This window comes from Zalophus californianus, chromosome 14 (genome assembly GCF_009762305.2).
Source record: "Zalophus californianus isolate mZalCal1 chromosome 14, mZalCal1.pri.v2, whole genome shotgun sequence".
Classification (NCBI taxonomy): domain Eukaryota; kingdom Metazoa; phylum Chordata; class Mammalia; order Carnivora; family Otariidae; genus Zalophus; species Zalophus californianus.
The window spans coordinates 28,931,954-28,959,624 of NC_045608.1; the positions used below are offsets into that span (position 1 = coordinate 28,931,954).

Consider the following 27,671-nt stretch of genomic DNA (forward strand, 5'->3'; position numbering starts at 1 on the left):
ATTCACTCCCATCCCCACTCAGGTCTACCATTCTAAGGCCTTGAGACCCTTCCGCTGGGACAGAGGCATGAGAAGCTCTGCTCCGCCACAGCCAGGCCTGGCCTCATTTGGAAGCCTGGCTAACCCCCCTTCCCCTGGGGCCTCCATGGGCTCTCTAAGACAAAAGAAGGACAGAAGGACAGATGGGTAGTTGGCTTTACTGTAGTCAGCCATGTACTGGCACAAGCTGATCTGCTGGGGAGGAGCAATGCTAAGGAAGCATAAATGTGTACCCTATCCCCAAATGTCACCTGTGATCCCCTTTCCCTCTCTTGCTGGGCTCTGGCCGGCTGCTCTCCACCCTCAGGTTCCTGCTCAGATCCCACCTGGAGAGACACCTGGCAGCCTCACACCAGGACAGTAGGCAGTTCTGCCCTGCTGACGCTGGCCACTTGCTCTGGCTTTCACCTTTGTTCTCAGACAGGATCCTTCTTTTTAGGATGCCAGTCCCAACTCCAGCTTCAACATGAAAGGGCCCCCTCCCAGGTCTCCCTCCGCCTGAGCTGTGTCCGTCTCTGGGCCTCCAAGTCCGTCACCATTCCCTCCAGCACCCTGCCGCCTGGCTCCTTCTCAGCCTCCGTCTTCCCCAGGACTCCTCACCCACCACGTGAGACCCCTGCCCCAGCTGTCCTCGCTCTGTCCCTCTTTCGGGATGACCGGGTGGTGAGGCCCCACCCCGGGGTGGCACCCAGGACGTGTGATGCCTGCTAGGCACCACAGCATGCCCTGATTTTCCCCAGGGGCCCGCCCTTCCCCTCTCCAACCCATATGCCTCAGGGGCTTGGTGGTGCCTGCCCAGGGCTTCTTCCTCTGGCTGTGAGGGTCCAGGCTGGGCAAATGTGGGGGGAGGCAGGCTTGCCAGGCTAGTAGGCAAGGCTTTACCACCCGGCGTGGGGAGATGCCTTCTCCACCGCAACTCCTGCAGAGAAGGGCACTCCTGCCCTCCAGCACTCCAGGTGAGGCCAAGTGCCGAGCCTCTGCTGCTTCTGCTGGCAGTCTCCCTGAGGGCCACACATTTCCCAACCAGGGCCCTGTTCCCCCACCAGACCCAGGTTTACAGCACTGCCCTCCCATGCAGCTTCCACTCGCTAGTCAAGTGGCCAAGTCTCAGCCTCCCAAGGCTTCCTGGCTAATGGGGACTCCTCGGCCACCCCAAGACACCAGAGTGCACCCAGGCCACCCTCTGGGGGCCAAGAGGCATCACACGTCTGTCTCATCCCCTGTGACCTGCAGCCCCCCAGGGACCTGCCCTAGTGTGAGGCCTGGACAGGAGGCTCCCCCCCGCAACTTTACTCCCCAAGTTCAAAACAGGGCCGAGGGTACAGGCTGGGCCACTGCATGCTGAGCACCAGCCACAGGCCCAGACCTGGCCCCAAGTGCTCCACGAGCCATGTGGGAAGGGAAAGTCCACTGAGACCTCATGGGAAGGTTTCCAGCAACACCCCGCTCCAGCCAGAGGCCTCACACCCCTTCCCTACTGTGGTGAGCAGAGAGGAACCACTTTCCTGGGGTTGGCCTGCAGACTGCCCTGGGGGCGTGACTCCGTGGATTTCTCCACACTGGGTTGGTTTTTGTTGATTAATCAGTTCCTTACTGACCGAATTCCTCTGAGTTTTTGCAAATGGACTTGCCTACTCCTGGACTCTACATGCCTTTTCTCTAGATGGACAAGACGTGACTGCTGTTAACCCGAGGTCTGAGAGAAACCCAAACCATGTGAACGGTTCACAAACGCCCACGCCCCCTTCTTCCTGCACCGGCCCCGCGGACAGGCTGGCCTGCACCCCGCCTCGCAGTGATTAATTAGCCAGGGATCTGCAACAACTCCTCTTCATGCCTAAATATTGTTTCAGCCTATCAGACTGTTAGTGCAAAGCAGGATAAATGACACCTCGGGTCTGGCGCACTGACCTGCAGGGCCTGCTGCTCATCCAGGCTCCAGACAGCCAGCGCCTTCTCCGCGGAGCCCGAGACGCCCCTGGCCTTCTGGGAGTCAAAGTCAAAGCCCATGACGGGCTCCGGGTGGCAGGCGACGCGGCTGCACACCTTCCGCTCAGAGACGTCCCACAGGGCCACCGATCCGTCCTCATAGCCAGCCAGGAGGAGTGGGCGGGGACTGGAGTCGGCCTGCGGGGACAGCACAGCAGTCAGCTCCCGAAGGCTCCTGGTAGGTTTTGGGGGAAGAAGGGGCTCCAGAGAGGGGCGGCCTCTCCCACCGGGCCTTGGGGGTGGCCCAGCCAGGGAGCTATTCGCCGTGCTCCCTGCACGGCAGTTAACAGTTCAGAGGCTCTGCATGCCCCCCGACAGTGGACACCAGTGGCACCGGGCTGGCATGGGCCAGTGTTGGGGCGCTCCGAGGACTGAGACTGGAGGCCACGGAGCCCAAGGTCGGCCTGCGCGGCCCCCCGCCTCACACTGCCATGCCGCTGCTCACCAGCCCGGCCGGGTGCTGCTGCTTCTTCCTGCCTCCTTTCTGCAGGCTGAGACTTGCGGCCACCCCTTCGTGAGGCCGGTCACCTGTCTAGAACTGCCAGCCAAAGGAAATCGCGAGCTCCATCTCCATGAAAAATGAACTTTCTGTGCTTTGTCAACGTCGCCGCGGAAGCCCCCCACCCCCCCAGGCCTGGTGAGTCGCCAGGGCGCTGACTGGTGTGAGCCGAGCTCTGCCGGCCCTGAGTTATTGTGATGAATGAGGATGCGGGTCAGAGGGCTCCGCACCCGGGACAGACGCCTCGTTTATCTAGCCTCGGCAACCACTCCAGGGGAGCACCGCGGGATTCCGTGTCACCCCGGCACTGAGAGCGGCAGCCCCGTGCTTGGTGCCCAGGCTCCAAGACAGGGATCCTGGTTGCTTCTGGGGCAAAGCACAAGCCAGCCTATGCCTTTTGCTCTTCTCTCGCCTCTGCATTTCCTGCTGAGCTGCCTGGGGTTGGCATCACTCAAGTGTCAGAAATAACTGAGCACATCCCCTCCCCAGTGAATTTTCCAAGAGCCAGGAGCTCAGCTGAGCCCCGGGGAACTCTGGGCCTGGCCCCCAGCCTCTGGATGGTCAATGGTAAGAATGGGATCCTGGCGGTGGGGGGTGGGGTGGGGAGGGGGAGGCTGGTCAGCGAGGCTGCCTCCTGGGTCACCGGTAACTCCCAGAACAGTCCCCTGCTGGCAGCAAGGCTGGCACTGAGCAGGGTGCCTGGGCCTCACTGGTCGTGGGCTGACAGGGACAGACAGCACCATGGAGGCCCTCCTCGCCCACCTGCTGGAGCTCCTGTTATGAGCTGTGTGGGTGCTTCCATCTGCCCAGAGGGGCTCAAGGCCCAGATGCCTCTCCACAATATTCAAGAGCGCCCAGAAAGAACCTTTGCTCAGCTAAGCAAGGTGACCAGGTTTAGCCAGAAAGCACCAGGTCATGTATCTAATGAGTGGATACCACATCTTCCACACACGGAAGCGGGGCTCTCTCTGTGCATCAGAAGGGGAAACTGAGGCTTTAGGGTGTGGTGTATGTCACCAGGGCCCTGGTTAGTGAAGGGAGCCAGGGGGAGCCTGATGCAGACCAGCTCTTTGATCAGAAGGAGATGGCAGGCCAGAAGATGGGGAGGACACAGTCACCAAGGCCTGCCCACAGCCCAGGGAATCCTCCCAGGCCAGAGCTAGCCTCGAGGTCGCCTCCTGCACATCCCCGGAAATGGCCTCTACACCTTTTCTGATGGTAATAGATGTTCATACAAAGAAAGGCTCCTTAGCTTCACTTAGCCTCTGGCAGCCTGTGCCCCTCCCTCCCTGGGGCCTCTTGCAGGCTGATTGCGCCGCCCCCCCTTCCCCCCCCCCCCCCCCCCGACTTCCATGGGCCCGACTGGGCAAGCAGTCAGGATATGGGCCCTGTGACCATGAACCCTGTGTGCGCACAGTGCCTGCTGATGCCTGCCATGGAAGGGCCAAGGCTGCGAGCAGCTGAGCGTGGTCACTGCCTCCGTCTGGTCTCCCGTGCGAGGCCATCAGTGTTGGTACGCTTTCTCTGTAGTTTTGTAACGGGGAAGAGCTCCATTTTGGTATCTTTCAAGTCACCCGATTGGAAACTATTTGTGTGGTATAAAATTATTTATACGGCTTTTCTCCAGACATGTACAGACTGCTTTAAGAAATGGTCAGGCCCTCTGCTCGGGTACCTCCTTTCAGGCAGCTGTGCTTCTCCAGAAGGGGCCTCCCCCCTTGAGCAGCCAGCCATATCTGGACCCTGCTGAGAGGGCGAGAGCCAGGTGAGAACAGCCCAATGCTCTGTTTGTTGGCTGACCAGGCCAAACCCCTAGGCCAGACCTGCTGGGCCCCATCTTAGAGGTCAGCTCTGAGGAACTCACCTGGGGCCCACTTGGGTCTCTTCCCTTCAGGGCAGTGATCGGTCTTGTCACCTGCTTCCCATCCACCCTGCCTCTGCCCAGCCTCTTCCGGACCCCCTGCCCCCCGGGCCCTGCTCCTCTCCAATCCCCTGGGCACATTCCTCCCACATCTGGGGCTCCTCCCAGTGCCAACACATTGGTTTTGGTCTGTCTCTATAGCCCAAGTCTGCATCATGCCTGTGGTCTCTGGGTTCTGAGCATCTCGGCTCGTTCAGGGGCTGCGTGCTACTCACCCACCTATCAAAGTGCCACAGGGTGGCCAGATCAGGAGCCAGACTGACCTGCAGGGGCCCACCTCATTGTTGCCAAGGGTGACCAAGTGCTGAGCTGCAGCCCTGATGGTTGCTGCTCCCCAGCTGTGCTGCAGGGCCCCTGTGGCCCCCAGTGACAGGCGGCACAGGCAGAACAGTGGTCTCATGGTCTCAGGCCTTTGGTGACAGGCTGATCTCCATGGGGTCAGGACCCGAAGTTGCCACAAGGACTCGCTTTGTGTCTTCTGTCTCTGGGCATGCTGACTGGGAGGGACCCCAGCAGGCAGGCCCTGCCTACAGCACCTCCTGGGACCAGTCCTGAGCGTGGTCACTGCCACGCTCACTAGAGGGGACCCTAGGCCCAGGGTCTGAAAGCCTGTTCTCAGGGCTGCTGTGATCAATATTCCTGACCTTTTATGTGATAATCATCCTAACAATGCAAGTCAGCCACTTTGAAGAGCAAAACAAGAATATGGGGTGCTTGGGTGTCTCAGTCTGCCTGCCTTCAGCTCAGGTCTTCATCCTCAAGTCCTGAGGTGGATCCCCTTGGTGTGGGGCTCAGCAGGGAGTCTACTTTCTCCTCTCCTCCCTCTGCCCCTCCCCACCACTTGTGTGTGCAAGCTCTCTCTGAGTGTTTTTAAAAATCTAAAAAAAAAAAAAAAAAAAAGAATATGGGGCACCTGGTTGGCTCAGGCAGTTAAGCGTCTGCCTTTGGCTTAGGTCATGATCCCAGAGTCCCGGGATTGAGCCCCACATTGTCAGGCTCCCTGCTCAGCGGGGACTCTGCTTCTCCTTCTCCCTCTGCCCCTCCCCCTGTTTGTGTTCTCCCCCTCTCTCAAATAAATAAAATCTAAAAAAATATGAAAAAAGAAGAATACATCTGAATGTTTCAGTGAGAAATACCATGTCAGGCCCCTCTGCCACACTCATATTAATAAACTACAACCTGGACCTTCAGGTTTGGAGAGAAAAAAAGGACATTTCAAATTAATGTCAACTCTTTTTTAACAGAAGGCTTTGCGTTGGATCTGTATCAACTAACAAAAACTCGATTTGTCCTTCTGTCAACTATATTAATTACCTTAACAAGTTTGTACATCCCATTTCTACACATTTTTCTGCTGGAATTTTTACATGATTACGCAACGACAATGTTTCCAGGGAGCAGAGTGGGAGCGGATGCAGCCACGATGCCCTGCCAGGGAGTGTGAGTGCCACGCCTCAGCCCCAGGCATCCCAGCCTCGGGCTGTTCCCCACCACAGACCTGCAGGTGCCCGGAGCACTGTCATTCAAGCGGCTCTCTTAGAGGCTCTCTTAGAGGCCCCACCCACTCAGCTCGCTGTGGGCAGCAACAGGACACCACAGAATCAGCTTATCAGAGATTTCCAACTGGAAACAAATTCCAATTGGAATGTTCTCAGTTAAGAAATTGCATAGGGGGAAACCAATGGCAAGAAGGCTCAGGTCCCTGGAGGGACAAAAAGCGTGGGGCAAGGTCTCTGGGGGTGCCTGTTGGCCCCACAGACATCTCTAAAGCGCCCAAGCCCATCTTGTGAAAAGTTCAAACAAGCAGTGTGGCACGAGGCAGGAATCACCTCTTCCCGATCTCAGGCAGGCTCAGGGTAGATGCCAGAAGGTGCTGGTGAACTGAACAGAGCTGGGAAAACGGCCTATAAGCAGCGCTCCCCAGGGCAGGCACTGGTCAACGACCTGTCCACCACGGTCTCCGCCACGGCAAAGATGCTACCTACAGTTCTTTCCAAGTGAACACACCAGACCATTTGCTTTGTTGCCCCAAACACCAGCAGCCCTGAGAAGCAGAAGCGTACACTTTGAGCCAGTGCTGTCCCCTGTGGCCAGGAGGAGGCTGTGCCTTGAGGAGGGACCGGGCTTCTAGTAGAGGCAAGTGGGTGGGCCCAGGAGGATCCCTCCTAAGGCCTCACGCTTGGCCTTGGAGCTGAACCCCATCCTGCCAGGACTCAGGCGTGTGGCCCACTTCCTGGTCCCAGGTTTCAGCTGCCAGCCCCAGGAGATGCCTTCTGACCCTCTCTAATCAGAAAGAGTAGAAAGAAAGAAGGAAATGGCTATGAATCAGAAATGCCAGGGGCGCCTGGGTGGCTCAGTCGTTAAGCATCTGCCTTCGGCTCAGGTCATGATCCCGGGGTCCTGGGATCAAGCCCTGCATCGGGCTCCCTGCTCTGCAGGTCTGCTTCTCCCTCTTCCAGTCCCCCTGCTTGTGTTCCCTCTCTCGCTGTGTCTCTCGCTGTCAAATAAATAAATAAAATCTTAAAAAAAAAAAAAAAAAAAAGAAACGCCAAGTGTGGCCGTAGGGAAAGTCAGTGTTAAGCCCACTCCTGCCTCTGAGGCAAAGAAGTAACAGAAAGTAATCCAAGCAAAGCAGGGGCCGGGCTGGCTTGCAGGGTTAGTCAGCATTTCCCTCCTAGCCCTGTGCAGGGCCGCACGCCGGTGTGCAGAGAGGGAAAGGAGTTCGCAGCCCTCCGCTGACCCAGCTGTCCCTCCTCACTGCACGGGCAGGACCTGCCCCAGGCAGTTTGTAGAGCGGCAGCAGGAGCCGGCGGGGACACCGAGGCTGTGGAAGGCAGCGTGCACATGCACTCCCAGGGGGCTAATTGTCCTTTGGTTTGATGAAAAACCAAATCCTGAATGGGGCATGATTCACGGCCCAGAAGGCGTGGCTGGCAGGGCGTGGTTGGCGTGCGCTGGGCCTTACCTGCCACAGCTCCAGGCACATGGGCATGCCCGGCTTGGCATCTGCCTCCGGCTTCAGGGTGCACACTGACGTCTTGGATGGCATCTCCAGAATCTGAACCTGACAGTAAGAAAACAAGTTGATTTGGGCCGGCGCCAAGTCGAGCCTGTGCTATACAAACAAGAGACTTTTAAGGCGATTAGCCAAGGCTGCTGCGAGTTTCTGTCTGCTCCCCGGAGGAACCTGGGAGCTGAGCCTCCTAATTAGGCCGCACAGGCTCGTGGGCTCAGGCACTGCTGGGCATTGTGAAACTCACACGTCATTTCTAAGTGACCGGCATGTCCCTCTAACCAGCATCACCACCTGGCTGGCAGCTGCCTCCGGCCCCTCCCAATTTTACCTCTTCACTGAGCAGGAGGTTGGCTTGGCACAGACTCAGTTTGCCCATCCTCCTGATCTCTGCCACCTCTCTCCTGATGTGGGCTTTCACGTGAACAACTCTGAACTATCTCAGGTGCATCAAATGGTTTACAGAAGTGCACGGGATGGGGCGGGGGGGGGGGGGGCCCTGCGAGGCTCCATCGATTAAGCATCTGCCTTCGGCTCAGGTCATGATCCCAGGGTCCTGGGATGGAGCCCCGCGTCGCGCTCCTTGCCCAGCGGAGAGCCTGCTTCTCCCTCTCCCTCTGCCTGTGCTCTGACAAACAAATAAATAATCTTTAAAAAAAAAAAAAAAAAAGAAGTGCACAGGGAACCCCTGGGGACCACCAGCAAGCCTAGGAAATGAACATGGTGTGCACCAAGCGGAACTCTGTTTGGGGCCTGACTGGTCCCAGCACCCCGCACCTCTCTACTGGGCATCACAGCTGTGTTTTGCATCACCTGAAAATGCAGGTGCAGGCCCTCCTGTGCCCGGGCTGGAAGATGTGTCTTTCTGGTCCACACAGCCAGGTCACACTCAGGCCTGTCTACCCGAGCTGGGCCCAGCTCTGCCCCACACCATCTACAGGGGACAGCTGCAGCCACAAGGAGCAGGCTTGGGCACTAGAGCACTGCAGACCAGAAATGGGCCCCCAGCCATCTGCATCCCTACTGCCTCATCTCCCTCATCCACCAAGCAGGGACAAGGGCGCCCCCTCCTGTGGTGCTTGGAGGTGGAGGGGATTCCGTGTGAAGCAGCTCTACTGCTCCATGATGGGGAGGCTCAACAAGCCCTTGGCTCCCCTTGATACAGGCGAGAGGGGCTGTACTGATAATGTCACAACAATGTGCAGCCATTGTGGAGCCACACATCATCCCTGGCCAACAAGAGGACATCCTCCGGTTTGCAGATGAAGTCTGAGGTGCAGAGGGGATAGGTGCTGTCTGCCGCCCAGTGAACTGAAGGTATGTGGGTCTGAGCTGGGCTGCTCTTAACTACCCCACGTGGGAGAACTGGCCCAAGGCCTGAGATTAAGTCCTGAGTGGGAGTCCCAGATCTGCTACCTGCACGCTGGGTCTGTCTGAGGGCACACAGCAGGCAGGGTAGAAAGCCAGTGTCACGGCCTGGTCCTCTCAGCTGTGGGCCTGCTTGGGGGTGGCACCCCCACAGGCTGAGGCTGGGGGGGCCTTCTGGACAGGGCTCTCACCAGAGGCCCACACAGTATCCTAGGGGAGGGGCTCAGCATTGCAGAGTACGTACACGTCCCCACCAACAAGCACGCACATATGTACACACATGCAGACAGGCCCCCCGACTGTCTGCTGGGCCTGCAGGATCAGTGTCCATGCCAGCCATGGCAGCCCTCCCTGCTCACAAAGGAGACAGAAAAGACCCTCAGTGATGTGAGTGGTTATTACTGTCATGAAATAAGAGGCTGCTAGAAGCAGCAGCCCCTGGAACAGCAAAGATGCTCAAGAAGCTCTAGCAAAATAAAAAGAAATGCAAGAAAAGTCACATGACAACCAAGACACAGTGGTACCTAAGTATGGCCCAGAAGCAGAAAACCAAGGAGATGAGGAGGGGGTTTCGGAGCCCTTGTGTCCTTGGCACAGTGACTCAGTTTCAGGCTTATTGCTTGACAATCGGCTGTAGACACTATGGGAAGCCTATGAGCCCTGGTCAAGGCACACTCACCCTAGACGCCCCACAGAACAGAGAAAGAGACGCGCCTCTCGGTCGGGACACCTCGGCACCCAGCCCAGGCAAGTGCAAAGCTGCAGAGCTGCCATCTGTGTGAAGGCAGAGGGAGAGGGAGAAGCAGGCTCCCTGCTGAGCGTGGGGCCTGCTTAAGATTCTCTCGGAGCAGTTAAGCATTTGCTTTTGGCTCAGGTCACGATCCCAGGGTCCTGAGATCGAGTCCTACATCAGGCTCAGCGGGCAGCCTGCTTCTCCCTCTGCCTCTGCTCCCCTTGCTTGTGCTCTCGTTCTGTCAAATGAATAAATAAAATCTTTAAAATTTTTTTAAGCTTTTATTTATTTATTTGAGAGAGAGAGAATGAGAGATAGCACAAGAGGGAAGAGGGTCAGAGGGAGAAGCAGCCTCCCCGCTGAGCAGGGAGCCCGATGCGGGACTCGATCCCGGGACTCCAGGATCATGACCTGAGCCGAAGGCAGTCGTTTAACCAACTGAGCCACCCAGGTGCCCTAAAAAAAATTTTTTTTAAACAGGAGCACCTGGGTGGCTCAGTCGTAAGGCGTCTGCCTTCAGCTCGGGTCATGATCTCGGGGTCCTGGGATCGAGCCCCACATGGGGCTTCCTGCTCAGCGGGGTGTCTGCTTCTCCCTTGGCCTCTGCCTCTGCCCACAACTTGTGCTCTCTCTCTCTAATAAATAAATAAAATCTTTTTAAAAAATTAAATTCAAAAATAAAAATATTCTCTCTCCTTCTGCCCCTCCCCCACTAAAAAATTTTAAAAAATTAATATAAAAATTTAAGATATAAAAAAAAAAGATGTTGCCTGGGTGGTTGGGGAGCTGGGGGGAGAAGCCACCCTGACTGCTTGCATGTGCTGGTGGGGAGAGGGATAGCAGAAGAGAGAGATGTCACTGGACACAGTGTACACAGGCCCACACCCTGGATGGCCTGGCACAAGGGCGCACAGGTACAGTGAGGGATGGCCTCTCCCAATCTGTGGGCCCAGGAAGATCCCTCTGGTGGTGTGAGTGAGGAGGGGCATGAAGGCAAGGTGATCAGGTAGGGGTGAGTCACCTTGCAAGGCAGCTTGGGAAGGAGAAGGGGAAGACCAGGACAGCCCTGAAGCCTGAGCAAGACACTGTGGGAGGAAGCGTGAGTGGTGGCACCCACAGCCACATCCTGGGTGCAGGAGAGTGGGCAACCCAGGGCCCGAGGACCAGGGCAAGCCCAGGAGCCGCTGTGGGTCCAAGGAAGAGCTCTGGGCTCTGGCAAGGCCCTGGACGCCTGTGCTCGGAAAATCCTACAGACACCAGTGTGCTTTCCATCTGGCACTCAATTGCAACCTCTGTTTCCTGAAGGTAAAATGTTTGGTTTGGGCAAGTGTGGCCACCCAGATGGTCGAGCGGGGTGGGAGCGTGTCCTCCCCAGGCATTGTCTGGGCACAGGCCAGCGATGCTTTTCTAAGCAGATTCAGTCCAGGCAGATTCCAGGTGGGAACATGGAAAACCACCATTTCCCAGGATATCCCAGGTCCTTCGACTGGCTGCTCCTGAAAAACACAGACGTTGCCTGCACTGGCGGATAGGGAGCCAGCAAGTCGGTTCGGAACACCTTGAGCAGCACATGCGGGGTGTCCGGGGCCAGGCCCCAGGGAAACCAGGAAGGCCTGGAGTGGCTGGGAAGGGGAGGGCCGCACATGGCACCCCCCGCCCTGGAGGGAGGGCTGGGCTCCATGGCTTGCAGCACAGGAGCAAGGCTTGGCGCTGCCTGGCCCCGGCTGTCCAGGAGGAAGCACACCCCTCTCTTTTCACATTAATAAAACTTATAACAGGTTTTTGGCAAATTGGCAAGAAAAGCGTATGTAGCTCCTAATTGGTGATTTAAACGCAATCATGAACAAATAAATGCCTGTTCCTCTCTCATTATTTATGAACTGAATCTGCTTTAAGACAAACGAGTCTTCTTGGGTAGGGGCCAAACCTTGCTGTGCACACGGGGCCCCATGTCCTTGCTCAGCGCCGCCTGCTGTGCAGCCTCTTGGGGCCGGCAGGGAACACGGGGAGCCATGCGCGAGGGTGGCAGACAGGAGGCTCGCTCTCCCTGCATGTGTGTGCCCCCAGCCCTCCCTGCCCCACGCTCAGAGCCCCTGTCCACCACCCCCCCTCGGCCCAGACCCTGAGCAGCTATGCCCCCACACTTATCAGGCCTGTCCAATCGCTGCTCCTGGGTTTCTTCTTCAATTTCCCTTCAGCTCCCCAAGCGCTGGCCCCTCCTGCCACACTGTCACCCTCTACCTTACCCTCCACCCTTGCTTCCCCACCACCTGTTCCCATGTCCTGGGCACTGCTTCCCTTGGTGGACTCTGCCTCTTCTGCCTCTGCGGGTGTGGACACGCTGTCCAGCCTGACCAGATCCCCGTCACCAACCACTGCTGGCCACTCTGGCCTGAGCTCCATCTGACGGTCACCTCTGAGGCTCCATCACGCCCACCTGGAGCCCCATTCTCTGAGTTCCCCTGCTCACGTGCCCCCTCTGTTCTGTGCTTACTACCCCAGTGGCAGCCTTTACCCCCAGCACCCCAGGTCTGACTGAGGCCTCTCATGCCAGAACCCAGTTCAGCTCCCCAGAAGGCTGCCCCTGCTGCCCCAGACTTCCCCAAGGCCTTGATTTCTCTCCCACCACCTCCTGCTGGCCTGCCCGGGACTTCCCTCCATGCATGCCTGCTCCTAAGTCCTCGGAGGACCTCCCCAGGCAGTCTCTCCCCCTGCATTCCTCATGCCATGCAGTACTGGGTGCTGGGGACTGCCTTCCTGACTCTCGCCACCAGCCACCCCACAGGTGGCCAGACCAAGGCCACTGGAGTTGCAATCCGGCACTCTGTGGGGCTCCTGTGGCGGGCACAGCATTCCTGTAACAGGTGCTTAGGATGAGCATGCCCATTTAGGGGAACCAAGTGCAAGCAGCTTGTGGAGCCAGGCACCACGTGGGCTGGTACTCACCTCGTCACTACCTCCCCCTGGCTTGGCCAGCATCCAGCGCTCTGGACCCCTGGCTAGGACGGAGCTCCTGCAGAAGCCCATGCTCTCCACGGGCACAGAGTCCACGACGGCGTTTCTGCCCTCTGCCAGGTCCCATAGGCGCAGCTTCAGGTCCCGGCCCTGACTGCCAAACCAAGAGGAGACAGGCCGTGAGCCTCCCAGGTGAGCAGACTGGGTGTCCCACCTGGACAAATGCTGGCGTGCCGGGGGGGGGGGGGGGGCGGGCAGCCTGATACCGAAGGAAGGTAGGGGACACCGTCCAGAGAGGGACCCAGATGGTATTGCTTACCTGGCTGGCACACCTCAGCCAAGGAAGGGCTTTGCATCCAAGATGCCTGATGCTGACACATTCATGGGCTATCCCAAGGAGGCACCGTCAACCAGGTTCCAGGGAGCTTTGCGACACATGCCCCATGACCAGCCTCCTGTGCTCTTCCTGCCACTCCCCATGCTGCCAAAGTGTGAGCTCACCCTCCTCCTTCCCTCTGTGAATTAACTGTGACAGCCCAGCAATCCCACCCTCACACATTTTCCCAAGTGAATTTAAAACCTATATTCACACAAAAGCCTGTACACAAATGTTTACAGCAGCTCTGTTCCTAACTGCCCAAACCAAACTGGACGCAACTCTTCAGTAGGAAGCTGGGGAACCAGCCGTTGTGCATCTGCACCACAGAATTCCACTCATCAGCAGAGAGGGACAAACTCGGATGCATGCTACAACCTGCAGGAATATCAGATGCGTTCTGCTAAGCGAGGGAAGCCAGAGCCAAAAGGCCACCTATGGCATGATTCCCCTGGTGGGACATTCCAGGGGCGGCATGATGGCACGTGGAGGAATGGGGCCGCCGCCCACAGGGGGCAGCACAGAGGCTCTGCAGGGTGCTGACTGCCCTGTGTAGCCCTGGGGCGGCACTGACGTGATGGTGGACATCATCAAGCCCACAGAACCACTGCACAAAGAGTAAACTTTAGTGTGTATACTTTAAGAAAACAATCAGGGTGTCAGGCTCCCAAGATGTACTGCAGACTGTGACAAATGTCTGGCACACCGCACCCAAAGGGAGGGCAGATAGGAGCCGACTGTGGCATTGTGGAAAAGTGTGTTCACCCGATACTGCCAAGTTAAAAGCAAAATACCTTTAAGAGACATCAGACCCCAGGTGGTCAATCTGTATCCTAACTCTCAAATGGCTCAGCCTTGGCACACAGCGATGCTGCCCACCTAACCACTAGGCCTTCCCAGCCACTGTCAGGGGACTCCTAAGCCCACCACCTCCTCCATTTACGAGATGCTATCCTACAGGAAGAACGGGCGTTTCCCTCTCCTTCCGTTCTCTCTGTTCCCATCAGTTTGGACTTAAGGTGTTCTGTATTACTCAGTGGGTTGTCATCTACACTTCCCATTATTTATTTTTGTGCTCAAACCATCCCAGATTGGCCAATGGGACCCCCTTCGAGCTGGCTCGGAGTCCTTCTGACACGTGTCCATCAGCAAGAAAGTCCAGACCCGGAATCATTTCTCCAAGGAATTCTTGTTCCTTCCAGTGCAGAGAGAGATTTGCAAACTAAGATCTCGGTTCTGGTGTGCTCATTGTTGTGAGGTGCTGCTGCCGCAGGGCCCTCTCGCCAGAGCCAGGAAATACACATACACAGTCACACAAACGCACCTCTGTCACACACACACGCATGCAAACACACCTCACACAGTCACACAAACGCACCTCTCTCACACACACGCAAACACACCTCACATACAGACACAGCCCAGCTCACACGCAAACACACCTCACACAGTCACACAAACACCTCTCACACACACACGCACACACCTCACATACACACAAACGCACCTCTCTCACACACACACGCAAACACACCTCACATATAGACACAGCTCACTCACACGCAAACACATCTCACAGTCACACAAACACCTCTCACACACACACGCAAACACACCTCACATATAGACACAGCTCACTCACACGCAAACACACCTCACACACACACTCACACAAACGCACCTCTCTCATACACACACACGCAAACACACCTCACATACAGACACAATTCACACACAAACACATGTCACACACAGTCACACACACAAACACACCTCTCACACACACACGCAAACACACCTCACATACAGACAGCTCACTCACACGCAAACACACCTCACACACACAAATGCACCTCTCTCATACACACACATGCAAACACACCTCACATACACACAATCTCACTCACAGACACACCTCACACACACAAATGCACCTCTCTCACACATACACGCAAACACACCTCACATACAGACACAGCTCACTCACACACAAACACATCTGTCACACACAAACACCTCTCACACATGCAAACACACCTCACATACAGACAGCTCACTCACACGCAAACACACCTCACACAAACGTACCTCTCTCTCACACACACATGCAAACACACCTCACACACACAGCTCACTCACACGCAAACACACCTCACACACACGCAAACACCTCACATACACACACAGCTCACACAAACACACCTCACACACACACAGCTCACACACACAAACACACCTCATGCACACATTCACACTCACAAACACACCTCTCACACACACACGCAAACACCCCTCACACACAACTCACTAACACACACACAAATGCACCTCTCACACACACACAAACACACCTCACATACACAGCTCACTCACACACAAACGCACCTATCACACACATGCAAACACCCCTCACACACACAACTCAAACACAGCTCACACACAAACACACCTCCCTCACACACACACACAGCTCACTCACACACAAACACACCTCCCTCACATACACACATGCAAACACACCTCACACACACAGTTCAAACACAGCTCACACAGTCACACACACAAACACACCTCCCTCATACACACACAAACACACCTCCATACACAGCTCACTCACAAACACACCTCACACAGTCACACACAAACATACCTCAGACACACACACACATCATGCACACATTCACACTCACATACTTCACACATACACCTCACTCACACATGCAAACATACCTCATACACACACACACCCTTCACTCACACAAACTTCACACACACATGCACACTCACAAATGCAAACATACACACACAAGTATTTCTGTACCTTTGTGTATATATTTTCAAAACCTCACAAGTTCATGCTGATGCCCCAAGGCTTCTTCCTCTCCTTCCTCCTTCTCAGGTTTGTGACTCTCTTCTCTGACTGGGAAAAACCTGCCTCCCATTTTCCTCAAGATATTTACTGCCACGCTCCACCGACGCACTTGCTTGCATGAAGCAGCCAATCTCCCAACCTCCCCAGTCACCTCTGAGACCTCGCCCCCAACACCCTGGTTCTCTGGCCGCTGGGCACGCTGCTCCAACACCTCTGCCTGGAAGCCACCCCCTACTGTCCACTTCCTCAGCTGCCCACGTCCCTGAACTTGGAGGGGAAATGAGAGCAGGGAGGACGGGACCATTGGGTATCCATACAGAAACAAAGAATGCTCCTCCTCACCAACAGTCAATTCCAGATGCAGTGTGGGCTCAAAAGGAACAAGACTGAAGCTCCTGGGAGATCAGGGAGGTCTTGATGACCTGTTGCTGGGACTCCTTCACACGACACAGAAGCACCAGCCAAAAGGGAAGATGGCAGACTTGACCCCATTTAAATGGCTAACTTCTGCTCATTAACACATCCTTAAGGAGTGAGAACTGTAAGCCACTTTGTGAGAGCAGTACCTGGTGATATAAAAATATCAGCCATTTCTAGAATATAAAAAGAACTCCTGTAACCCAATAAGAAAAAGGCAGTCAATCCGATAGAGAAATGTGGATTGAAGGGAGACTTTATCCAGGGGCTAGCAAACACAGAAGAGGGCTGGCTCATTAAGTGGTCATGAAAGTGCAAATGAGGCCGCACCCAGAAGCACCCAGGCCCCAGAGAGCACTGCAGGGGTGGGGGCACTCGCACTGGGGACAGCCTGGCACCCTCTGAGCCGCCCAACGTGTGCACACCCTGTGTCCCTGACGCCCCACCTCTGGGTCCAGGGTCCAACCTGCAGATACGTGTGTACCCGGAGACCCAGACAGGGGTCTTCTTAAGCTTCTCAGCCCCAGGTGGGCAACCCAGATCTCCACTGATGGTAGAATGAGAAATAATCTGGGTATACATACACATCCAGTGGAATACCACACAAAAAAATCCCACACAATGCCCTATGGCTACACACACCATCATGGACCTCACAAAGTACAGCTGAGTGGAAGAAGTCACGTACAAAGGAAGCTGTTCTGCATGGCCCCTTTAAGTAAGAAAAAAACCAGACCTAACAAGTCTACGCTTTTTGGAGATGCACATTCTGAGTGGTAAGGCAAGAGCGAGGTGCAGGGGGCTGCCTCCTGGGGACGGGAACGGAGCAGACGTCAGTGTTCTGCCTCCTGACTGGAGTGGTTACCCAGGTGTCCACTCTGTGATAATACAACAGTCTGTAAACTTGGTCTGTGCACTTTTCTGCAAGGGGGCTACAGCCCACAATAAAACACAGCACCTGGGTGGCTGTCACTGGGCACAGGTGTGCCCTCGGGCATGAGGGCGGCACCTAAGGCTCAGCCTGGCTCCCAGCTTTCTGTCCTCCAGCCTCCCCTTGACATGAAAGCGTACCTTCCTTTCTCAAGGGCCACTTTGCAGAGACCTGGCTTCCAAACACAGCTGGGCGCACGGCCTCTAGTGCAACGTAAACGCACCTGGGCATTCCAAGTCCCTGCACGGTCTGCACCGCAGACCTCCTGACCCACGGGCCCCTGCCTGGAGCAGGGCTACCACAGTGCCATCCAGCTTGGAAAGGGAAGGCCCAGCAAACATTCACTCACAGGTTGCCCTTGCTGCTTGCCTCCCCACACAACATCAGGCCAGCTCTCTGAGGAGCAGACCCCAGGGCTGGGAGTTCCCTGAGAACAGCCCAGGGCATCTGGGCCCTGGAGGGGCAGGAGGCACCAAAGGGCCCAAGACCTTTTGGCTGAGAACTCAGGAGGAATGTTTACAAAGAGCAGCCCCCAGTGTGAGTGGTTTAGTGGGGTATTTGGATACAACTTCTATTCTAAGCATCAGGGAAAAGCCACAACCATATGGAGGGCCTTCCACACCAAGTGGGGGAGAAGGGGGCCAGTTTGGGGTTCTGCAAGCACATGTGTCTGGGGCCACCGCCCTCCTGGATACCTCTGGTTTTTTGATCACCTGCGAGCCACATTTAGGGTGGTGGGAGCGGCATGTCTGGCACAAAAGTGCTTTGAAGAAGGGTGGGTCCCTGACAGGCCTCGTCCTTTGGGGATCAGGAACCATGGTGCCTAGATGTCCAGGCTCCGAGTCCACGGCAGGAAGCCAGACCGGCCCTGCAGGGCTTTCAGGAAAGTTTCACTTAAACTTGGTAGACAGAAACTCATTCTTCCACCCATCTGCCCCTTCCTGCTGCCTCCTGGCCTACCTCTCGCCTGGAGTCCCCAGCCTGGCACCTCTACAAGGCCATGGTGGCAGTGCCAGACCCCTCTGGGCTCTGCTCACAGCCGCTCACAGCTGGATCCACCGTGGCTTTGGCACGTGCAGCGTCCTCTGTCAGGGGTGCCAGACTCCCACCTTGCTCTCGCCATCTCCTCCTCTCCCTGCACTGGTCAGCCCAAATGCCATGGACTTGGGCCCCTGTGTGGCCCACCCAGTGCCCTGGGGGGGTGGCTGCACTTGAGGTCTAGAGCACAACCCCAATCAGTGGGTGGGCTTTAGGCACAGGCTCTGCACCACCCTGGTGACCAGTCCTTGCCACCTCGTGGGAAGGGGACCACCTGTCAGAGCAGGTGTTGCGACACCAGAGCCCTGGGGTCCCCAGAAGGGAAGCTGAGGGTCCTCTAAGGAGAAGCCCTGAGCTCAGCCATGGGCGCCTAGCTCTTGCACTGGAGAGCCCTGGCAGGCCAGGGAGGGCTCTGCTCAGGCCACAGGTGGTGTGTGGGGCTGCAGACAGAGTTTTTTTGTGCGTTCATCAGGCTCTTCTCAGTGGGCACCCACCTGGACAGAGCAGTGGTCACAGAGGCTACATTGCCGGGCACCTTGTGTCCCCGGACACAGCCTCCGGACAGGCCAGAGATCACACTGCTCTGCCATGGGGAGGGGCTGCCCCGGCAGCGGGGGGAGACCCCGAGAGCCTCCAGTGGCAAGTTCTTGGCCCCTGCCGAAGGCCACAGCTTGACTCCTTTGGGACTGTACTCACTGCCACCAAGACCCACCTGAGGAGCAGGTGCCCCTGGGGCAGTGTCTGCAGCCAGGTCACACACTTGCCCCCATGGCCGTCCAGCGTAGCAACCGCCCTCCGCGTCTGCAGGCTCCAGATGTGCACCAGCCCGCTCAGGGACCTGTTCTGACAAGCGCAAGCACCAGCTCAGGCAGAGGCATCAGAGGACATTCCCAGCATGCTCTGCAGGGCTGGCCTGGCAACCCCACAGCAGTGGACCAGGCATTTCATTCGGGGGCTTTTAGTTGAGGTGACGGCTGTCCATGTGAACTACGGGTAAAAGTGGCACAGTGCTCCTTTTCCAGGGATGGCGGGCAGAGGGCCCTCAGAAGCCTCTGAGGACACCTCAGGCAGAGGGACAGGGGGCTGCCACTGACACTGTAAACTGGATGGTGTCTATCAAGGCGTGCTCCCTGCCTCCTCCGAGGGGGCCAGGCCCAAGGGACAGCTTGTCGAGTGGGTTCTGAAAAGTCAGTATGCCCGCCTGAGTGATGGGCAGCCTGAGCCCGTCACTGGGATCCCCAAATGAGCCCCGGGCTCATTGCTAGCCCACCGCCCCCTAAATTCACCCTGGGCTAACCCCCGGGGTTGGGTTGGGGCCACAGCTACTCACCCTGAGAGGAGGAGTGGGCGCCCCTGTCCTTGGGCTCCTCCGAAGAAATGCAGCGCATGCACCGCCGAGTGGGTACCTCGGAGGACAAACTGGGGATCTGGCGGTGGGAGCGGGGAGGCTGCCATACTGGGCGGGGGTGCAGTCACCTGGGGACCAAGGAAGGGTGTGAGTGACCCAACCTGTCATCCTTCAGGAAGGCAGTCGGAGCCTCCCTGGATGCTACCCACCCCCTTCAGCCTGTCTTCCATCCTGCCTATTGGCCTCTACACCCAAATGGCATCACCGTGGCCCCAATCTGCACCATCTCTGGGTGGGCACAGTGGCGCCCACATCCTTCTGAGGTCACTCTAACCTTCAGCGCCCTGCGTAGAGCCTGCCACTGGCCTCCAGGGCTTGCTGTCCACCCACCAGCTATACACTCTGACTCCCTGAATCTCACTGGCTGCAGCAGGAGGAGTGACTCCTCCTCATTCGGTTTGCCTTCTCCTTGCCTGGGCTGTCCACACACCCTGGGGTGTCTGTCCTGCCTCTGGGCCTGGCTGAGTACTGCAAATTCAGCCTCCCTCCTCCCTCCTGATGCCCATCTCCTCCCTTCCCTGCAGGGGAGCAATGACATGCCAGGACATGCTGTCCACTTTGGCCCTGTAGCAAGCTTGGGGAACAGGGGCCACACTGGCCTGCTCCCCCCAGACCAGAGGCCTGGCCACTGGCACCAGGCACAAAGCAGCTGCTCAGCAAGTGCATACTGAAGGGATGAACCAATGGACAGACAAGAGGTGTGCAGGGTCCCTGGGGGCTGGAAGAGCGAGCAGGACCCAAGATGAAGAGGAGGCTCTCTCTTACATGTGCTGCAAACACCACCTGCTGGGTCCTGAGGGCCTGTACATCCACCCTTAGAGAAGGCAGCACCACACTTATTGTTGGAGAAACGGAGGCAGGGGATGGTCTGGTGAGCTACCCCAGGGCTCTCAGACTCAGGCCTGAAGTCTGCACGCTGCCACCAAGAGGCAGAGTGGCCGGTGCACTAGTGTGTGGGCAAGGGGCAGGGACTGAGTTACCTTGCCACTCCCCAGAAGGACTGATATCACAGACGAGTGACCCTTCCTCAAATCACTGGTCCTGTGAGGCCCACCCAGCTGAAAGAAGCCTCCCAGTGTCCCCACTGAGCCCACCCCAGCAACGGTACAGGGATGGTTGCCAGACCAGAAGTGACCTGCTCCAATGACCACGGGGGCACATCTGTCAGCCTGCAGGTCCCAGGCCAGGCTGAGGGTACAGAGGGAAAGGCCAGGAGCAGACTGCTGGGGAGCTGCAGCAACTTCATCAGGAGGGCCTCTCCTGCTGGGATCTGAGACCCTTCCCCACCTGCCCCTCTCCAGCGTGGACGCAGAGCAGTGAGGAGGCTGCCTGGCCACTGAGGGAGCCACAGCCACCAGAGGAACTGGGCAGGGCAAAGAACAGGAGCAGAGAAGATAGCATTCCTCCAGGAGGGAGCCTTGGCCAATGCCAAAGAGGGGGTTCCAGGCCAAGCACGGGGGCCCACGCAGAAGGGGGGCTGAGGCTGAGGACAGGCAGACACACAGGCGCAGAGGCAGGAGAGGCGTGGGTTTCTCCAGCAGAAGAGCAGTCCAGGCACCGCTTCAGCCACACGCTCAACCGGGAAGCCCTGTACCTCCCCTCGGTGAAACCATCTCAGACCCTTTCCTTCTCTCTCTCTCTTTTCAGAATAGAGCCCGGAGTAGCTTCACTAGAGCAAAAGGTTCAAAACACCCGAGAAATGCCACTGTCAAGGCAGCTGGGGCCTTGTAAGCCAGAGGGCTCTGAGTCACCTAGATAGCAGGGCAGGGGGTGGGGGGGGACAGGGACAGGCAGTGACCCGAGACTCCGGAGACCACTGGAGTCAGGGAAATGCTGCAGAGACCCAGCAGAAGGCCACTGCCAGCACCAGGCTAGCTAAGGCCGGGCCCACGTGAGGGCTGGAAGTGGGGTTGGGGCTGAGATCCTAATGACCCAAAGCATCCACTGCAGGGCTAGGGCCAGGAAGGGGCAGATGCTCACCCTTACTGGTGAGAGACCATAGGCAGCCACTCTACTGCTTGATCCCGCCTCTGTTGAGGGGTTTCAAAGAGAAGAAAGGGGTACCTGGGAATGGAGCTTACAAATGGCTAAGTTCCTGTTTGTTTCTTTCTTTTTTAGGGTTTTCACTGTAAAAGCCTCTCTCACCTTTCGCTAAAAACCAACTGACTCTTCCCAAACACAAGGACGGCCTCCTGTGGACAGAGACCTGACCCCATACTGCTCCATGACCCATGGCCCCTGCTCTGGCCTGGGACAGGTGAGCTGCCAGGAGACACTGCTCAGCCAGGGCTGTGAATCCTGCAAGGCTGCCCTCCGGCAGGCAGGCCTGGGACAAAATTAAGAGGAGCAGCTATAGGGCCCTCCGAAGCTACTGGCTGTCTGTGCTATCAGAACAGCTGGTCGGCTCCAGGGCCCCAGATCTGGAGAAACCCCAGAATGGAGAACCCCACTAAAGCACCTCAACCCATCAGAAAAGCCCCAGCCTCCAGGACTGGGGCACGGGGGGCATCCCACCCCACGGTCCGGGCCTCGGAGTCCTACAGGCCACTTCCACACAGGCTCCCACAGTGCGGTGCTGATGCACACACGCTGCATTCATGCACACGCATGCGCACACAGAGGGCACACACATGCATACACATGCACGCACATGCATGCACACACTCACACACACGCACAGGCAGCATGGGGGCCTTGGGCAGCGCCAGCCGAAGCACAGCCCACACTTGGCACTTGCCTGCGGCCTGATGGGAGTTTCCAGAACCTCACCAGCACAAGGCTCGGTCTGAGGTGATGAAATCAAGTTCTCCTCTATTGTTTCCCCAGAACTGCAGGGAACAAACCCGTCACGTTGTTACAACAACCAAAATGTTCGGGCCAAAATGATGCATCGGCAATTAAGGGCTCCATCATTTCAAGCAATTAAAATAAACGCTTTATTTGAAAACTAATTAATTCTAGCTACATATTTTTCCCATGACAATATCCTATGATTACTTGATTTATGACATCTAATTATTCTTTATTAATCTAATTGAGAATAATCGCGTTATCCTATCTCCCCTGGCAGCGGGCCGCCCGGAGCGGAGGCCACAGCCCCTTGTGCAACACCAGTGCGCGGTACCAGCCGCCCGCCGCTGCCTCGTTTCCCTGTTCTGTCACTCGTCTTTTCCTCCCAGAGGGCAAAGGAACATGAAACTCAATCCATCGAGCACAACTTCGGATTCTGCCTGCTCTTCGAGATGACAAAGAGAGACACATTCTTTTCAAAATTAAAAAGAAAGACAATCTGACAAAATTTGTGCAACCCTGACAGCCTTTCCAACTGATGCTGTGAACCCCGAAAGCCCCTCAGGCCCTCGGCCCCTGGGTGGGGGATGACAGTGCCCCCCTGCGTCCTGCCTCAGAAGCAGCAGCCTGGCAGGCCTCAGGGTCATCCCCACAGAGAGGAGCCCGGAGCCCTTCTCCTGGCATGAGGAGCAGCGGGCAATCAGGGTCCCCTGTGGGAAGGCACATGGGTGGCTGGGAGCAGGCTACACCTAGCTCTTACCCTCCCACCAAGCCACGCACACCTCAGGCAGGCAGAGCAGCCATGGGCCCCAAGGGTGTCCCTCACAGGGAAGGCAGGCAAACCACCAAAGACTGGCAAACGCAGAGGAGGCAGGGCCAAGGGAGAAGCTGGTACCCAGAGACCACAGCCTGACCCATGAGTCAGCCCTGAGCACCCACCATGCACTCAGTCACAGAACCCTTTCCTTTTACCACAACAGGACCACTGGTCCTTAAAGAAGCTTGGAATCGACAAGGAGTACTGAGAAGTCAGCCAAAGCGGGGAAGCCACAACCACAGTCAGCCAAGCATTGTTCCTGCCAGCTCCAGCCCACCGGGTCCTGCCTCACTGACCGCCTATGTCTGGGAGTGCAAGAACAGGCTGCACGGGATGCTGCGAGTACCTGCAGGGCTGGGGAGTGGGGCCCCATGAGGTACTGGCCCCGCCCTCCATAAGTGAGCCCCACAAGAGCACAGAATGGTTTCCAGCAGCCCCATAGGGCACCTAAGAATTCCATAACCAGCACAGACTAGGGAGGCACCACTTTGTAGCAGGATAAATGCCCACAAAACAACTAAAATAAAGACCGAAAATCTTCAGTACATCACTGTAAAAAAAAAAAAAAAAGGTCTAGAACATTCAGAGGCCAAACACTAAGTAAGTGGAAGTCAAATGTAGTGAAGTCAACGGAGCCCCGCAGTTGGCACCTGCCCTGAGAGCATCTGCTACATTAGTGACCTAGAATTCTGGTTCTTAAGCAAGGCCTCTGAGTCTATGAAAGGCAAAGCTTAGGGCCCTCCCAAAGTGGACAATCTCATAGGGGCATCTCCATAAAGATGAGACCACACAGGACTAAATGCTCAGTGTTAGAATGAGCCAGAAGTAGACCTACACCCAGAGGTGCCCGCATGATACCAGCCTTCGGGCTTATCCTAGTCCTAATTTACACTCCCTTAGGAGGTCTCCAAAACTTCAGTCTGTGAATGTCTCTCAGAAGGAGCCCACGTTCAACCTGGCCTGAATGAATTCACTGATAAAGCCCTATGAAATGCAAATAGTCAAAACTCTTAGAAACAAAAAAGGAAACATGGCACCATGAGTGAGAGCCATGAGAAACAACAAAAGGCAGAACTAGACCTCTAGAGCACAAAGCATTCAGGCATATAAAATAAAGATGTTTAATGCTTTTACAGAAATAAAAAGAGGGAACTAAAATCACAATTGGAGAACAAGAGATCATAAAAATCACCACTCAGATTTGAAAAAGGACCTAACTGGGTGAAAGGCTGTTGGGAAACAGGAGATTTGCACTGTGTCAAGGTATTATGCTACAGATTATTGACTGATCACTGAAGGAGAATGTTCCTTAACGATGGAGACATCTGGCTGTCACCACCTTCACCATGAGATTGAAGCTGGCACTACCAATAGTAAACAAACTGGCATCACTTATCTCTTCAGGTGATGCCAGAAAACACGGCACCATCCTTGTACATCTGTGCCAACAACTTGCTGAAAACAATCAGACACATCCAGATTACAGGATACTGGACAAGGCAACTAGCTCAGACTTATCAAAAAGTCAAGATCAAGAGAAAAAACAAGAGCAAAAAGCAGGGTGAGGGTTCTAAATTGAGAGACTAAAGAGGCATTGTGACCAGATCTAACACATGAACCTTGACTGGATCAAAAAGTGGGGGGGACAACGGGGGAATTTCTGAATATGGACTGTAGATAATACGGAATTATTGTGGGGCACCTGGGTGGCTCAGTCAGTTGAGCATCTGACTCTTGATTTCAGCTCAGGTCGGGATCCCGGCATCAGTGCAGAGTAGGCTTGGGATTTTCTCTCTCCCACTCCTCTGCCCCTCCTCCTGCTCATGCTCACTCTCTCTCTAAATATTTTTTAAAATATGAAATTATTGTTAATTTTCTTGGGCAGGATACTGGTAATTTGCCTAGAAGAATGCCCTTATTCCCAGGCTACAGTGTTTTAGGGGTGAAATGTCATGATGTCTGCAGTTTTCAAATGTTTCAGAAAAACAAATTTAATCTCTATCTACATACAGAGAGGTAAAGCAAATGTGGCAAACTGCTAACAACTGAAGAACATAAGTGAAGAGTATATAAGTATTTACCATGCTATGGTAAATATGCTTGCAACTTTTCTGTAAGCTTGAAATTATAAAAGCATTCTAGAGGAGGGGGAGGAAGACAAACCCACCCTGGACTCATATCCAGAATAAACAACATACAGATCAACACAATAAGAAAGCAAACACCAAAAAGGAAAATAAACAAAGGATTTGAACAGATATATCACAAGAAACATAAATGGCCAATAAACATATGTAAAGGTGTTTAACCTAATTAATAATCTTGGAAATGGCTGTCAAAACCACAATGTGATATAATTACACTCCTAGCAAATTAGCAAAAGATTAACCACTGTCAAATGTTGACTACAATGTGGGACAACTTGAACCCTTTACCATGCTAGAGGGAGCATAAATTGAAAAAATCACTTTGGAACACAATCTGGGACTAGTTCACACAACTTATGATGCAGCAACCCCTTTATTACATAAATACCTTACAAAAATTCTCACATATGTACAAGAAGAAATTTGTACAAGAATGTTATAGCAATATTATGCATGCTAATAAAAACTAGAAACAACCCAAATGACCATCAACTGTAGAAAAGAATAAATTGGTACATTCATATAATAGAATATTCCACAAAACTGAAACTGTATAAACTCCAGTCTCACATGGATAAAACTCAAAATCATAATTCTCATTAAGAGACATTAAGGATGTAAAAAATGAGGCTGTAGACAGGGAGAAAATATTCATGACACATATATCTGATGAAAGACCATACCCAGAATACTTAGAATATAAAGTTAATATGAAAAGGGGGGAGGTGCCTGGGTGGTGCAATCAGTTATGTATCTGATTGGTTTGGGCTCAGGGTGTGGTCTCGGGGTCCTGAGATTGAGCCCCATGTCGGGCTCTGCGCTCAGTGCAGAGTCTACTTGGGACTTCTTTCCCTCTCCCTCAGTGCTCCCCAACTCACGCTCTCTAAAATAAATAAATAATTTAAGAAAAAGTTAAAGTAATTACAACAGGCTAAAACTAGAGATGGACAAAGGTATTTCAGACAAATAGAAACAATAAAAGAGCAGGGGTTGAAATACAGATGTCAACAAAGTTGAATTCTAGCCAAAAAGCATTAGAATTGACAAACCCAGACATTGCAATACTGAGAGCTGCAATTCACAATGAATATATGATTGTTTTGAATACCTATGTCCTAAATGACAGAAACACCACCTTTATAAAACAGAAACTACAGGAAATTCAAGGAATCACAGAAAAAACTCACCAATAATTGGAGAACATGATAGACTACTGCTCTTAGTACAAGTCAAGTGGATAGTAATAGTAAGGAGATAGAAGACTCCATGGGATAAATATTCTGGATCCACATGGAACTTTACACTCTGATAACAGAGACTATACCTTCTTCTCAAGTGCATGTGAACATGTGTAAAAATTATATACTGGGTCACAAAGAAAACATCAGTAAGTTCCATAAAGAAGAAATATTATAAACATATATGATGACCACAGTGCAGTTAAATCAGAAATTAACAAAATAAAAACTAAAATGTCCTCTCAACTAAAAATTTAAAACCATTTATTAAACAACAAATTTTAAGTGAAAGGGGAAGTACTTAATCCACAAATTTTATTATTTTTTTCATCCACAAATTTTAAAAACGACAATGAAAAACATGACAAGCCAGAATTCATGAGATATATTTAAAGCTTTGACCAGAGGGAAAGTAGAGACCAGTATCACTTATGAATACCACACGAAAATAGTAAATAAAATATTTGCAAACAAAATACAACATCAAATTAAAGAAATTATACATGATGACCAAGTGGAATTTATCCTTGGAATGCAAGGTTAGTTGTTTTTCTTTTTTTAAGATTTTATTTATTTATTTGAGAGAGAGAGCATGTTTGTGTGAGAGAGAGACGCAAGTGAGAGAGAGCATGGGGTGGGGGGCAGAGGGAGATGGAGAAGCAGGCTCCCTACTGAGCAGGGAGCCCAACCCAGGGCCGATCCCAGGACCCTGGGATCATGACCTGAGCCGAAGGCAGACGTTTAACCGACTGAGCCACCCAGGCACCCATAAGGTTAGTTTAATTAGGAAATCCATTAATGTCATACACTATATTAATAAATCTATGGAGAAAAGTCATATAATTTACCTCCATAGATACTAAAAAAAAAAAAAAAAAAAAACCTTTGACAACATTCAATACCCATTTTTTTTTTTTTTAGAGGGGAGGGGAGGGGTAGAGGGAGACAGAAAAGAGAGAATCTTAAGCAGGCTCCAAGCCCAGCATGGGGCCCAACACGGGGCTCAATCTTACAACCCTGAGATCATGACCTGAGCTAAAATCAAGAGTTGGACGCTTAATCGACTGGGCTACCCAGTTGCCCCTCAATACCCTTCTCTTTTTTTAAGATTTTATTTATT

The 27,671-nt window shown here is 54.2% G+C and overlaps 1 protein-coding gene across 2 annotated transcripts in view; it reads right to left on the reverse strand.

Moving 5' to 3' along the window:
- GNB1L (G protein subunit beta 1 like) overlaps positions 1-27,671 on the reverse strand; it is a 68,212-nt gene that overhangs the window by 20,729 nt on the left and 19,812 nt on the right. For both annotated transcript variants that reach the window (XM_035723918.1, XM_027576224.2), the window contains 5 exons: positions 19,482-19,627; positions 18,864-18,989; positions 12,509-12,671; positions 7,414-7,512; positions 1,951-2,166 (listed from right to left, as the gene is read on the reverse strand). In XM_035723918.1, the coding sequence (XP_035579811.1) occupies positions 1,951-2,166; positions 7,414-7,512; positions 12,509-12,671; positions 18,864-18,989; positions 19,482-19,606 (729 nt within the window). In that variant the 5' untranslated portion in view covers positions 19,607-19,627. The remainder of the gene's footprint in view (positions 1-1,950; positions 2,167-7,413; positions 7,513-12,508; positions 12,672-18,863; positions 18,990-19,481; positions 19,628-27,671) is intronic.